This window comes from Typopeltis vanoorti, chromosome 6 (assembly GCF_054136105.1).
Source record: "Typopeltis vanoorti isolate ZY-2024b chromosome 6, IOZ_Tvanoo_1.0, whole genome shotgun sequence".
Lineage (NCBI taxonomy): Eukaryota > Metazoa > Arthropoda > Arachnida > Uropygi > Thelyphonidae > Typopeltis > Typopeltis vanoorti.
In genome coordinates this window covers 59,460,297-59,476,778 of record NC_143554.1, presented here as the reverse complement: position 1 = coordinate 59,476,778, position 16,482 = coordinate 59,460,297, and the positions used below count along the sequence as shown (strand labels likewise).

Here is a 16,482-nt window from a genome sequence, read left to right as displayed (position 1 = left end):
ATTGATAAAACATAATTCTGCTGAGAGATTTGAAATAATGAAAGACCTACCCAACTTTTTACAGAGGGAACCTCCCTCTTTTTTATCAAGAATTTTTTATCCAACCAAATCTTTTGAGTTTAAGAGAGTGGAAATCACTCTCTCTCTCATCTGTATACCCAAGAGGAGTTAGTCCCACAAAGTTCAGTTTTAAGTGCAATGCTTTTTGCAATTAGTGATAACTTGACAACTAAACTTCCTCTGACTGTAAGTAATGCCCTCTATTGTGGATCACTTTACCATCTTCTGTCATATTATTATTATTATTCGTGACACCTCCAAGGAGTCCGAAGACTCATCGCTGGAGGACACCTGTTGTAAAACTCTATCTCCACTGAACCTCTACTACCAATATCACCTTCAGTGCCATGTAATGCCCATCACCACCACCACCTTCTGTCATTCATGTAATACGAGAGTCATAGAAAGACAGCTGCATCAAGTCACTGACTATCTTTCAAAATGGGCACTTGTGAATGGGTTCTGATTTTCCCAGTAGAAACCTGTTTGTGTACAGTTTTGCTGCAGATGTGGTCTTCATCCCAACCCAGAAGTCATACTAGTACCAACTGTAATCCCAGTTATACCAGAATCCAAGTTCTTGGGTTTGATATTTGACAAGAAACTCAGCTTCTTCCTTCACCTATGTCAGCTGCAAGATAAGTGCCATAAAGCAGTGAATATCCTTCACACCATATCTTCCACCTCTTGGGATGCTGACAAATGTTCTTTGCTTCGACTGTACCGTGCACTGATTAGATCAAAACTTGATTATAGGTCCCAAAGTCTATGCTACTGCCTAGACCTGGCTTTTTATCACAACACTCAGACTGCTAGACAACTTTTAGGTTTTTGAACAAAAGCTCCTTATAATCTCTATAAATAGAGAACACATAGCAGAGACACCATTAAATACACTATTGCTGTGGCATACATACTACCATGTAGCTTTTTTTTCTGCAGGCTTCCCACACATTCTACCACTACTGTCTTACAGCTACTCTTTCAAGCACATAAACCCACAGAAGATCCCCATGATCTAGTGGGGATCTTCTGTGGGCCGTATACAATACAGTTTGCCTTAAACTAAAGATTGCAATACTACCAAAGGTACACTACATAGAGGAACTTTGGGTAATATGGAATACCATTTTGTTTGTAAAATATTATTTGATATTTTGGATTTATAACCGAAGCAACTAATGCTATGAGACCATTGTGTGTAAAATGGTATTCCTTATTACCCAAAGTTCCTCTATATAGATACACAAAGTTCTCTGCAGGCAATAAGGTGTTTAGAGCTGCAGAAACATCCAGGGCTCTCTTGTATCCAATATATCCATTATGGAAAGCTAAACTTGAATGTACGCTTCTGTTGGATTCCAAGCGACAATTGAGACTTTATTGAGATCTCAGAGAATTTTATTTAATAAGGTCAAAGCACCTTATGGTAACTTGTTTTGGTAAAATACTTATAAGCTCTGTATTACTTAACCTTGGTATTTCTAAGCCTGGCTTCCACTGATGAGACTTCAATAAAAGTCGAAACCGGTCTGGGTAGTGGCCCCTTGCCTTTAATGCATAGCATCATACATCTCCTCAAGGAGATGTGCTTTGCATTAAGGGTAAATATTAAGAATAGTGATCAGAGCTTATTCCACCTTTACCACGAGTTACCTAAGACTTGCACTACTTTGTGGGTCACCCAGACTTGCAGGCGCAAACTTGACTTTTAAAACCAGGTTTAAAATAGCTTGGTCTCTTTAACTCTTTCAGTCGCATTCATAATCTGTCTGGGCATTATACACACTCAGGAAGATTTCATCTGACTTATCAAATGTCACTCCCTGTTTTTAAAATTTTCAAGTATCAATGTATATCGTCTTATATAAATTATGTATATATTATTTTTTAACACCTCATTTTTTTATCAATGTGCTTATGAACCTTTTCATACTTATTTTTATGACTTTTATACCTAGTTATGCTGCTTATTTAATACCTGTGTCTCAATGCATTATGACCATAGCTCTTTGTACCATCAAGGCAAAGTTTGTGCTTGAAGTATCTTCATGACTGACCTACTTGTACATAGAGGCTGTTGACTTCATATTGATAAGTTGCCTGAGTATGCCATAATGCAAAGGGTCACTACTCAGACCAGTTTTGACCTTTGTTAAGGTCTTATCAATGGCAGCCAGATCCAGAAAGAACAAGGTTGAATTAATGCAGAAGTCATATATTCAATAATAAGTTGATAACTTATTATCAACTTATTGTCAACATATACAATATATGGCAGAAGCCATATATTGTATATGAAAAATATATGGCTTCTGCATTAATTATTTTCCTGTGTCAGGTTCCCACTGATGAGATCTCGATCAAGGTTGAAACCTACCTGGATAGTGCCCCTTACCACGATGCTTTTGCATTATGAGATTTGGCAACTGATGTAAAGTGAACAGCGTCTATGTACAAGCAGCTTAGTTGTGAAAATGCTTCATGCACAACCTTTGTTTACCATGTGGGTAAAGTTAAACAAAAATATAATTTCTTGTGAAGTATAATTATTCATGTTGACTTGGATAAGCAAGCGATAAAATGACTAGTTATATACCCCAGAGCAGGACAAGAGATGTTCATCAGATGCAAACTGCTGATGTTTGCTGATGATGCAAAGATAGGCAGGCTAATCAGGGATGCTTGCTGATATGCAACACTTACAGAATAGCCCAGAGCTCTTGACAAACAAATGATAATGGCTGTTACTTCAAGTTGTGCACTTGGGTGTGATAAGATTTCCAATGCCATGTTATATTGGTTAGATATTATGCTGGGAGAAACTGATGAGGTTATAGTGGATAGGAAGTTTAAGTTTAAAGATCACACAGCTAAAATTGCAAATACGTCTGGAGGATAATTGCATCGGGGCCGTGTAAAGAGGCAAGAAATATTCTTACACACCAATGTAAGGATATTTCTTAGTTTTTAATCTGTCATCATCTACATTCCATAATCATGACAGATTGAAAGCTTGTGGGCTGCAGATACTGGTAAACAGGAGAAAGAGGGGGTGATATGATAGACCTATAAACTTCTGAAAGTATAGGATACCAGTTGATGGTATTCTTCATTATTGAAAGGTGGAGAGAGAAAACATGCAGGTATTTGTGGAAGTTGAGTTTGTGTGTGGTTAAGAAAGGAGTGAAAACTAGATTTTCCGTCAGAGAAGTGAATGAATAAAACAGATAACCTTTGAGGCGATGAGTATATCTAGTGTAAATAAATTTAAGACAAGGTATGAGAGCTGTTGTAAGTGACGTATGGTTTGACTTGGAGGTATTGGATAATAATGCTTTTGATGTTTTATTTTCTTACAGAAATACATTTTATTTGAATAGCATAAAACTAGTCATGCAAAAAAAATTCTTAACTGTGTAATCAAATGGATTTTTGTACATACACCCTCTGTCCAAAAAAAGAAACCAAACTTTTCAAAAATAGAAGAAACAAGTGGCGCTACCTGTTGTGTCTTTTTGTTATTGAAAGCGGCAACCTTCATTGGTGTTGTGTCAACTGTTTATGACATTTGTTTCATTACAAGCCGAGTTATAGTGCCAAGAGAGAGACGGTATGTTTCGACAAACGGTCGGAAAATGAGTTTCAAACAGAGAGCTGCGATCGACTTTTGTGTTAAACTTGGTAAAGGTTTTACCAAAATGCATCAAATGCTTCAAAAAGCATACAGTGATGAATGCTTATCCCGTACTCAAGTTTAAGCAACTTCAAAGTGGTCGTGAAATGCTTGAGGATGACGAAAAGCCGGGCCATCCAAAAACTGGAACTGAGCGAAGTTAACATCCAAAAAGTGCATTAATTGATTGAAGATGAATTGGGGATTCCAAAATCAACTGTGCACAACATTTTGACCGAGAGTTTGGGCCTTCGTAAATTGAATTCACGATTTGTTCCCCACAAGTTGACCGACGACCAAAAAATGTATCGAATTGAACACTGCAAGGACCACATTAAAACTCGTAAGGTCTCAAACTTCCTTGAAATGATTGTTACTGATAACGAAACATGGTGTTTTGAGTATGAGCCCGAAACAAAGCGCTGGAGTGCTGAGTGGAGACCAGAAGAAGGGCATCCGAAAAAAAGGCGCTTGGAAGTCAAAAGTAAAGATAATGCTGATTTGTTTCTACGATTCCAAGGGCATTATCCACAAAGAATTCGTTCCGCTTGACCAAGCGGTCAATGGTGAGTTTTTATCTCGAAGTTTTGAAGCGATTGATAGTGAGTCTTCGTCGTGTACGGCATGAATATCGTGATGACTGACTGTTCGTCAAAACACACTGTCACTCGGCACTATAACTCAGCATCTAATGAAACAAATGTCATAAACAGTTGACACAACACCATGGCCCCCCACAAGGGTGGGGATGACAGGGCTCTAGCCTGGGGGCCCCATCTTGTCGGTTGGCCAGTTAAGCGAGACCAACAAAAGACAAAAAGAAACTTTAAAATATGAATGAATATGCGCTGAGAGGGTCTGCTAGCTTTTAAAAATCGTTTCCAACCCATTATCCATCTTTTCAGACTTATGGTTACTCTTCTGAACTTCCCATTCGAAAGGATCTACTTTAGTTTTCGGTTTTCCCGTGTCGCTTTCTATGCACGCCTTTGTTTCATTGCTGACTTACCGGTGCCATCGTTGCGTATGCTACGGATGCTAAGAGAATTTTATTTTATTCATAAAAGAGAAAGCGTTATTTGATAGTTTTAGTTGGCTAAGTTGATCTCAAGAAACTGAAAATTTTCTAGAGAATTCTTTATTTGAGAAGAATTTGTCTTATCTCATCTTCCTTATACCCTCTTTTACCTTGCGGTGTCGAGGGTCCATTGATCATCGGACCTCACTCCGTTTACAGGATAAGGTGGTCAGCCTTATGCCCCGGTGTATCCTATGGTCTGTAGTGTTGAGTTCTCAAGGCCAGTTTGCCTGCTTTGCGGAATGAAAAAACCCCAGAATAAACTGGGGAAAAAACCCTGCTGTCCACGCCCAAGACTGGCTAACTTGGCTATGGCTGAGGAAGATCCTTCAGCTCCTCACGTCACCGACGGGAATCGAACCTAGGATACTCCTTCCCCAGGCATATGGTTGCGAAGCGCATAGCCACTAGGCTAACCGCGCGGATCCTGAATTTGTCTTATTTGAATTAAATTTTCGCTAGTTAGTAAGTAAAAGAAAATGTAAAGCTTTTTTTAGTTATGATTTTTTGTATGAAACAAACTTAATTATTATTTCTTTTCAGATCATACAAATTTGAGATATTAAAAACATTTAAATAAATTGCTCTCAAGCAAGCAAAGACGTTCTAGTTAAAATAAATAAAATCCCAATGTCTGATTCAAAGTACAAACAGAACTCAGAAGAGGAAACTTAAATTTTTCAAATCTTAAAACGAAAAGGACATAGTTCCCAGTACTGATCATAGTGATGGTGGTGATAATGTTTGTGACATTGAAATCCAAACAGAATATCAGTGTCAAAATGAAAACTCATAAGACAGTCGAAAGTCAAGCGACATGTGAACCTCTTGCAACAGAAGAAAAGGCCACAAGTGAAAACTTGCAGAAGGAGTAACTATGGAAGAATATGATACAGTTGATGCTTCAGTTGCAGGCCCTGTTGAAAAATCTGATATAAAATGTGATGACTCTAGTATTGGCCCAGAATAATCTCAAAACAACATGCGGCAAGAGATAGTACGAACTATCAGCTTTCAAGAATTCCAAAAGATTTATAAGTAGCCATGAACGACTTAATCACCTTGCAGTTTTGTGCATCGAAAATGATTTGGCTAAGCGAGTTGATTTTACTGACATTATTGATAAATTTGCGTCGACAAAAGCTAGAAAATATACGTTGAAGTAATTTTGAATATTATTATTAGTCTGTATTATGTATGTTGGTAGTTTTTTAAATAAATATTAGTTTTGTGTTATCATTAAAACTAATTGATCCTAAACCCTGTAGACTGTATAGCAATATGTTGTTCTTAACCTGGGCGACAAGTAGGGGGGGGGGGGCCTGCTTCAGAATGTGGGTGCCCTGCACAACACTAATGAAGGCTGCCGCTTTTGACAACAAAAAGATACAACAGGTGGCACCACTAGTTTCTTCTATTTTTGAAATGTTCAGGTTCTTTTTGGAGAGAGGGTGTAATTAGTTTCAAAACTGTTTATTACACCAGCTGTTTTTGCATATTTCACATTCTTGTTAGGTACATCTGCTTCTTGATACAATGATAGCCAAGATAAGTGAATAAGAATAGTAATTTATATAAGTGCACAGACATGCACGCAGGTTCATAGAAACTGCATCACCTGCTGTAACCATGTTTTTTGGTAATTAAATTTACATGCCTATTTAAAAAGGGATAATAATACAATAATTGTCACAAATAATGAAGAAGATAATATAACATTTTTATTTTTTATTAATATTTGGCTCTTTTTAGTACGAGATGTGACATAATTAGGAAATGACAACAAACACAGGTAACCCTCATATAATATGGATGTTAGGTTCCACAGAAATGCTACATTATATAAATCGTGTTATGCGAGACTCGGATTACATAGAAAAAGTAGGGGTATGTTCCGAAATCGTTATTTTTTAATTATATAAACAACAATGACATATCCAACAAAAGAATATTTTTATTTAATTCAGGTAATTCATGTAAATTAAGAAAACATAAACTATGAAGCAAAATACATAGTATAAACTTATAAAAATACAAATTGTACATAAACTTCATTGCCCATAATGCAAAACAAAATAAAGTGCATAATTTAATCATCATCATCACTGTCTTCAAAATGAACATTTCGTAGATGTTCTTTATTTACAAGTAGCCAGACACCATCATCACTTGAAATCTCTTGGACATCATTTGTATAATTCTCATTGCATACTTTGGCTGGTTTAATTATCAAGAAGTCAGTAATAAGATCTTACTTACTACTATGTGCTGAAATTTTTTATTAAGTTCATAATATGGAGCTAAACAAATATCCAATTGTCTCGTGAATTTCTGGAGCGCTCCATTGAGGGATCATTACCCGTAAAATAACTTCCTAATTTCTTGCAAAGTTCAATCCTTCTGCTAATTTCTTTAAACTGAATTCTTAAAAGGATTTATCACAATCAGAATCTTTGGCAGAACTTTCCCTGCCATTTGGTTCGACGTCATCTGTTAATTGTACTGTTCTTCCTAATTTAAATCTAATTTTCCCATCAATGAATTCACTAATTTCATTTTCAACCATATCGCAAAAGCCCTCTAAGTGGCCATTACTATAAATAAAAATAAAATTTTTACATAAAAAAACATTACATATTTGTATGTAACTCGCCAAATAAAGAAAATAAAGTGCTCAGCTTGAGATTAACACACGATTTTTAATGTGCTTTCCTGGCAGAAAACAAAGACAACTTTCAACAATAAACACTTTATACAGTTGATGTAGTTGCGTGCTATAGAGTATATCCCTTAATATAAATTCACTACTTATAACTACATGTGCAAATTTAACGAAGATAAAATTTGATTTTTAAGTCGTGCGGTGAAAAAAATATGAAAAGATAAAGGGTTACTACAATTTGTAGACTGCGTTGTATAAGTACTGCATTATACGAGGGTTACGCGAATTTCAAAATGGAGTGGAGAGTGATATTTTCATTGGTATCAAAAATTTAGTTCAACTACACAGTTTTAGTAATGTTCATTTGTATGAACAAATGAACATTACCATTGGTATCAAAATTTAGTTCAACTACACAGTTTTAGTAATGTTCAAAGCTAAAAACTAATTTTTTGCTGTTTAGTACTTCGTGGGTCCTCCTCTTGCCTTTGTTAGAGCTTGGCATTGGTGGGATATTGACAATCAATTTCCTGATGAATGCAACTGTCAGTTCATGGCTCCATACCCTTATAATTGTTTTTGGAGTCCCAGTGTTTTTGGCTTCTTGTGTATTTCAGTCTCCATTTAGTACCACAAATCCTCAATGGGTTTTGATCTCTGGGCTGTTTTCTGGCCACAGTAGTCACTGAATTGAGTGTTCAACTAAGCCACTTATTAACCTGCAACAAAAACTAAATCATTTTTAAGTACTAAACTCGATTTGTGTGGCATATTTTAAGGTTATAATAACATTAATTACACTTTTTTTTTCACCCTATGACAGAGTCATCCTGAAAGATGCAATTTATTGTTACGGTAAAGTGGTCTCTGATAGTATGCAGAAATTCTAAAATTTTCTGGTACATTTGTACATTCACTAAACCTTTTGTGAAATGCAAGCGACCAACACCATGATACGATATGCATCCCCAGATCATCTGACTGCTGACACCAGACAGTGAGGGTTCAATTTCCCCCCCAATCGTCTTTGAACTGTCTGTCTGCCATTGGCACTCTACAGGTTAACTTTTTTGTCGTCAGAAAAAAGTTATTCTTTTCTACTGATCAGGGGTCCATTTGGCATGCTCTTTGCACCAAAAAAGCCAATCTCATTTTTTTTTTTGGTTAACAATGGCTTCTTTTTAGGGTGCCTCAGCTATCGGTCCCTGTGAATGAGTCTTCTCCTCACAGTTACAGAGCTTGCCACAACTCCCATTTGGTGAGCTCTGTAACTGTGCCAGAGATTTTTGAGGCAGAACCACTTTAGAATTCTATCTTGGCATGATGTAGACAGTGGCTTTCTTCCATTCAATAGATCCAGTTTCCCTCATTTTAGACAGCAGCTGCATCACAGTAGATTGACTACAGGACACCCTTTTAGCTATTTCACAAGAGGAATAGCCTTCTTTATTCAAAGCTTGAATCACTTTTTCTGTGAAGTGTTAACTGCAAGTAACTAGCCATCGATCTCAGTACAAAAATGCAAAAACTAGTTCTTGCTGTCTATTTATAGCATAAAAAATTCTGATGCAATAGCAGCAACTGTTACATTATACAGAAACCTGTGGGAATGATAATGATGCAATACAATGAAATATCTAATCATAAACCAATGAAAATTACCATTTAACTACTAAAAACTTTATGTAAGGTGATGTAAACATGAATTTCTTTGAACATGCGTGTATAAGTTTAATATATGTAACTTATGAATATAAATAATTTTCAATAATTTTTTTTTTTTTTTTTACATAAAGTTATGACTTACCTGCTATCTGTGATTGCTCTCAAGAGTGTGTAATGGCATTGCTGGGAGGTGATGAAGGCTGTCCATTAAAGGAAGAAGAAGTTACTCGAAAGCCATGTCAGGTAGCAGTTGAAGTACTGCAGAGGACAGTTGCCATCCAAGGTTAATATTAAATTTTAAATAAAGGCTTTTTTTAACTGGAAATATAGGAAAAAATATAATCCTCAAGAACAGTTCAAATAAAATTTGATATGTTCTTAGGTCATAATCAAAATTTCTGTTTATACTTAAAATCTTAAGTTTTGTTTAAGAGATTTCGATTAGCAATACTACTAATCTTTTTTTTTTTTTTAATTTTTTCCCCAGCCTACAGGATGTACACTAATACAAATAACTATAGTAATCTCTCAACATATTACCTAATTAAACTGAAATATATATTGATCTTTAATTGACCACTGATTTATAAAATCTAATGCCAACAAATTCGTCAGCAGAGCTGTTTGGCTTCTTCAGTGCTTATAACGGTAAGAGAAAAACTCAAAGTGGCTAGTACAGAGAAAAAATGGAGTAACACTATTGTATAACAGGGCTTTTTCTCCCGGAAACTCGGGTTTTTCATCCTGCATACAGACAAATCGGCCTTTCAGAACACACGCAATTTACAGACAAAAAATGCTAGTTGTGGTGGAGGTGGGCGGTAGATGCCGATGAGTCTTTGGACTCCTTGGAGGTGTCACGAATAATAAATTAAAAATTAAAACAGAATGCATACATTACACGCATGGAGTGTGTTGTATTAGTCACTGTCGTGAGAGCACTCTGTAGTTTTGAGTGAAATTAAATTCTGGCAGACTGAGCGATCTTATTAAGGTTTACCATATATCAGCTATTATCATTATCTGGTTTCTGTTAAGATTTTCTCCAGAGTGGAGGACTACTATGGCTTCCTTGAGATTTCTACAATTTGTAGACAAAGGCACATATTGATAGCAATATTGCCAAGGAATAGGGTGAAGAACCCTATTATGTGACAGATGTAATCTGCATGTCACACAGTATTTGTTTGGTTAGCAAAGAGAATATATATTTTCTCAACTGATGGAAGGTATGATTATCTCGTTTCTTCAGTTAAGTTCTCCTATCTCGCGTTAAAAGTCCAATGGATGACTAATAAACTTTGAACTGAGAATGCAGTATAGCCATTTGATATAATTTACCTGCTTTGCTTTCTCTCAATTTAAATTGTACAAACAATTAAAGAGGAATGTGTGCTTTGAGCTCAACTAAAAGTTAACCAACCCATATTGACAAATGTATAAGTTAAGATGCAGCAACCCATAAATCTGCACGACAAGCAACTTCAAATAAACCTTCAACAGTTAGTTCTCTGATTGGATTAAGCAGAGAACTGCTGAAGGTTTACTTGAAGTTGCTTGTCGCGCAGATTGATGGGTTACTGCATCTTAACTTATACATTTGTCAATATGGGTTGGTTAACTTTTAGTTGAGCTCAAAGCACACATCATCTTTAATTGTTTGTACAATTTAAATTGAGAGAAAGGGTAACCATGACTTAATATTTATAATTCACAATCTAATGATTTGTTTAGTATAGTCACTAGATGAGATGTGTATGTAATTACTGTGAATAATATTTGATTTATTAAATTATCTTTGGATATACTTGAAGCAATCATGACCTCAGCTATAACAGTTGATAATTCAAGTTCTTTGAAACAAATTAAATACTTCATTCTGAGATCAGTAATAACATTTCCATCGGAGACAAACCTGGTTAGAGCTTTAGCAATAAACATAGCTGATTGAATACTAAAAGGAAATCATTCATCATCGCATATTAAAACAAATATCCATCTTGTATAAGTCCTTTTTTTTTTTGTCAAACTCGCTCCACAAATTCACTGTCATGGCCCTTCTCAACTCAACTCTGTCATACTGTGGCAACAGGCTCACTATCTTAAGTCGCTCACTCTTTCATGTCCTCTCTCATACCGTAATGATCTTTCAAATTATTCATTCCAGCCAAAACAATGAACTCGTTCACTTTACCTTTTGCATTCTAATAACCTCTCTAACATTATTAATCTTTGCACCCATGAAGTACAATTTTGTCACTCTCTCTCTTGTCAAGGTACTGTGAATAATGGTTAGCATGGATCTCTTGCAATGAGTTTGGATTTTCTGTGGAGATTCTTGAGTAATAGCAATAAGAAAATTAACTGAACCAATAAAAAGTGGGACCACAAGACATATAAATCAAATTAGCACAGGAATGGAATTTCACTATTGTTTTGTTTATAATTATATTAGATATTGTGATATAGATGGAAAAACTTCCCTTAAGAATAGTTTTTAATTAGTTATTCACATTTGGCATCACTAGAAAATGTATGGTTGCTCTCGCACTTCTTAGGCTTTTGGGTGCAAAATCTTCTGCTAGAAGAGATGGTAGGTTTGCAGATTCCCCTCACACAGAGTTAGTAGGACAATCACTGGCCCATGGTGGGATTTGAATCTGCAGCCTCTTGGTTGGAGAGTGGATATACTAACAACTCAGGCAATCAGGCCAACTTTTAACAATATATGTACAGTTATATAACATTACTATTATCATTATTACTACCCCAAGACCTCATGGAGTCAAAGACTCATCTAGGAGGTTCTTTTATCACACACACATCTCATCATACCGTGTCTTAAAAACACTCAAACTCCTTGCAGACACCACACTCTCAGGCAAGGCATTCCAATCATTCACAACTCTGCACGAAAAAAACCTGCCTCTCACTCCCTTACTCACACCATCTTCAAACAGTTTCCAGGGATGACCTCTGGGTCTCCCCTGATCTCACACTATTCTCTGTAGAACTTCTCCACCATTGATCCTATAAACAACCCCTTACAAACTTGTGGTCTTTATCATATCTCCCCTCTTACTCCTGTCCACCAGACTCTGCAAATTACATCTTCTCAATCTTTCCTCATACTCGACATTCCAGAGGTCAGAAACTACCTTAGTCAGTCACCTTTGGACCCTTTCCAACATCTCTTCATCCTTCTGAAAACCCAGTGACCAAATCTGGGCACAACAGTCCATGTGTGGCCTAATCAAAGCCTTATACAACGGAACAAGAATCTCCCTACTTCTACTCATCATTCCCAGAAGCCTTTGTGTTGTCTTCACAATTTTGGCTATGTGTCCCCTAAATTTTAGATCCGTATCCACTATCACCCCCAGATCTCTTATTTTCTCTACCTTCAACAATATATTCTCACCAAGCATAAATTCTGCATCCCATCTTTGTTTTCCAAATTTTAAAACCTTACATTTTGCAACATTGAACTTGCATCCCCATTTCCGTGCCCAATCACTCAATTTATTCAAGTCTTCTTGTAGGCCCACAACATCTTCTCTACTCTTCATGGTTCGTCCAAACTTTGCATCATCTGCAAACAACTGAATATTTCCATCAAAATCTTCACCAATATCATTAATACACAAGTTGACAGCAATGGCCCTAAAACAGACCCCTGAGGCACACCACTAGTAACTTTTCTTTTCCTGGATATCGCTTCCCCCATACACAACTTGTTGATACCTATCAGATAGTCAGTCTCCAATCCAATGCACTAATCTAATATCCAACCCCATCTGCTCTAGTTTGACTGTCAACTTATCATGAGGTACTATCAAAAGCCTTTGCGAAATCAAATCCAAGTATATTACTGTGTATCCTTCTATTCTGACCAAGGAAGCAGTCACTTTATTGTAATAAGTAAGTAGATTACTAAAACATGACCTCCCTTTAGCAAATCCATGCTGTCCATCAAAGATAATACCATTGTTGTCAACCCAACCCTGGATCCTAGTTCTCACAAGCTTCTCCAACAACTTAACCACAACACCTGACACACAGATAGGCCTATAGTTTGATGCTTGAGTTCGATCACCTCCTTTGTGAAGTGGCACAATGTTGCCCTCCTTAGGAACTTTACCAAGTGCATGACTCGTATTAAAAAAAATATGTCAAGGCAAGTATCAACTCCCTGGCACAACATAATGTATAATGTACTCCAACACATCACCTGCTACATTGAAATAAGTACTTAAAGTCAAAATTATTTTGCTTAGTTTGAAGTTCTCATTATAAATTCTCTAATATACACTGACTATTTTTTTCCAGCTCCACATTGGCCATGCATTAGACGATGGGCTCACACAATTGATTGTTCTTTACTGGAATTTCAACAGAGAGAAAAAGAAGAAGTAGAGACGGTCACTGCTCTAGCTTCACTTTCAATGGCCGTTCCACATTGTCATATTCAGTATGTAGATTTTTTTTTAATTCATGGAAACTGTGTCCAAAAACAACTCTTTCTTTCTTCTTTCTAAAATTTATGAAAATAAATTTAGCCTAAGTTTCTTTGCATGTGCAAGATAAAGATTGGAAACCACCCCTTTAGGTCTGATGTCTGATAGAGAATTTTAAATTCTCTATCAGACTTGAATTCATTCAAGCCTTAGAAAGGCAGAGGCTTGAATGAATCATATTATGCATAAAAATTAATCACAAAAAAAATTAAGTTAATTTTCAGCCAACAAAATTCTATTAATACTATATCCTCAAAAGACATAATTTCTTGTCAATTATAATATATATAATGTATATATCTAATGACAGAAAAAATGGACGCCAGTAATTTTCTCTTGGTAGAATCAAAGGCTTAGGCTCATTTAGTCAACCTGCTTACTATAACATAACATACAGTTTGGCAATTACATATAACAATGATTTGAAACAGCATTTGAAAAGGAGTAAACAAAAACCAAAATGTTTAGTCATGTGTGCATTCAACATCAAAAGTATGTGTACATAAATGCAAACATACATTCCATTGATATGTAATTTAGTACAGTGGTATATCGCTAATCCGAACCTCCAGTAATCTGAACTGCAGTTTGAAAGAAAAAAAAAGTTGTATTTATTACTTATTATTTTAACTATTATTACAGTACAGTATTTTTTCATACTGTCAATTGGTCGGTTATACTGTAGGCTTATTTTGATTTATTGTGTGTTCACGTTTGCTTTTTTTATACCGTACTGTATTGTCAGCATGAATCACCACAGTCGTTAATGAACTGATTAGCCACCACTATTGCACAATGTTTGTGTATCTTTATGTTCCTTCAACGACTTAGCCTGAAGCCTGGCTAAGTCGTTGAATATATAACACCCAGTTTTTCTTTGGTTATTGAAATGAAACATTGACTGAGTTGTCGTTTATTGTTTCGTGTTTTTGTAAGTTTTCAGTGAATGATTATCGATTATTTTATTAAGCGCAATTTTATTTTCTGATAAATTTTAAAAGTGACAGTTTTATTGCTTATTAACTTCATTTTTTATTTTACTGTTTTTAACACTAAAATTTATTTCATTAAAATGGCTACCGGGTCGAAACCTACCAAAAGAAAACATGTAACATTATCATTGGCGGATAAGTGTAAAATAATTCAGCATCTAGAAAAGGGTGAAGCAGTCGTACAACTTGCTACTGAATACAATGTCGGCAAATCTACAGTGACATAAAAAAAAAGACAGGATTTTAACTTATGTTTCAACCAAAGAAGAAGGACCAAGCAAGAGACAAACTCTGAAAACAAGTGATTTTTCTTTATTTGATTCTGCTGCTGCTGATTACACGTGGTTTCTTCAAGAAAGCAGTTGTCATACTCCCATCTCCAGAGACATTTTAAAGCAGAAAGCTAAGCATTTCCATTCACAGCTTTACCTGGATCAGAAATTCAAAACAAGTGATGGTTGGCTAGAAAAATTTAAGAAACGGCATGGTATTCTGTATCTATCAGTATCAGGAAAAAACTGTAGTGACGTTTCTACCATAGAACCGTTCCAAAAAGCTTTTTTAGAAAAACTTCTTGAATTAAATTTAACTGATGATCAAATTTATAATGCAGACAAAAGTGGTCTTTGTTTGCGGTCAAAATTCTAGTTCACAGAAATGAAGCCTCAGCACCTGTTCGAAAAATGTTCAAAGAGCATGTCACGATAGTGCCTTGTGCAAATGCCTCAGGAAAACATAAATTAGTTACTTATGATTGTAAAATCAAAAAAATCCAAGACCACTTAAGAACTGCTGCCTTCCTGTTTTATACCAAAGTCAACATAAAGGATGGATGAATGTCGAACTTTTTTCAAACTGGTTTCACAACGATTTCTTATCGTCTGTTAAAACTTATTTAAAATCCCAGAATTTAGAACAGAAAACACTTTTATTATTGGATAACTGTCCTGGATATCCTCCGGCAGATGAATGGATTAGTGAGGACGGAACTTTTACAGCCATGTTTTTGCCTCCAAACTGTACTCCATTGTTGCAACCAATGGATCAGAACAAAATACCATCCATCCATCTTCAAGGCCCACCTTTCCTAATTGGGTTGTAGAGGCAGCAGCTGCAAGAGGGACTTCCAATGGTCACGATCCTCTGCCACCAAGCTCAGGTGTTCTGGTGGGACTCCCAGACGTGTCCACCCAAGGTTTTGGATAAAATCTATCCAGTGAGTCCTTGGCCTTCCACCCTCTGGCTTGGCAAAGAGGGCTTGCTGGGGCAGCCTCTCTTGTGGCATTCTGACCAGGTGTCCATACCATCATAACTGTGATCTCTCAACACGGAGAAGCAGCTGTTGAGTATTGAGGGTTTCCTGAATTGCAGAGCTTCCGACTCTGGCGAGTCTTATCAGCCCTGCAACCCCTCGAAGAAACCTCATTTCAGCCACTTGGATTCGTGTCCGTATTCTTTCAGTCATTATCCAGCTCTCATGACCATAGGTGAGGATGGGGACATAAACTGTATTGAAGATAACCAGCTTTGCCTTCTAGCTTAGCTCCTGCAATATTACGCTTGCTGAGCCGATTCAAGTATCTAGCTCTATGTCCCACTTTCCATCACTCATGAATATGGCTCCAAGCTATTTAAACTTCTCCACCTGCCTCAGTGGGACTCCATTCACATGTAGAGTGCACTGGGATGGTTGTCTTGAGACCACAAATGTTTCCATTTTGGCCACACTGATCTTCAACCCAGCTTCTGCACAAAGAGCTACAAGCCTATCCAGGGTCTGCTGGAGGTCATCTGTGGAAGAGCTAAGCAGAACTAGGTCATCTGTAAAAAAA

At 36.4% G+C, this 16,482-nt stretch overlaps 1 protein-coding gene across 13 annotated transcripts in view; it reads left to right on the top strand.

Moving 5' to 3' along the window:
• Positions 1-16,482, top strand: part of LOC150105480 (histone deacetylase 5-like) — a 430,130-nt gene that overhangs the window by 392,427 nt on the left and 21,221 nt on the right. For all 13 annotated transcript variants that reach the window (XM_090394187.1, XM_090394195.1, XM_090394193.1 and 10 more), the window contains 2 exons: positions 9,273-9,424; positions 13,471-13,612. In XM_090394187.1, the coding sequence (XP_090250313.1) occupies positions 9,273-9,424; positions 13,471-13,612 (294 nt within the window). The remainder of the gene's footprint in view (positions 1-9,272; positions 9,425-13,470; positions 13,613-16,482) is intronic.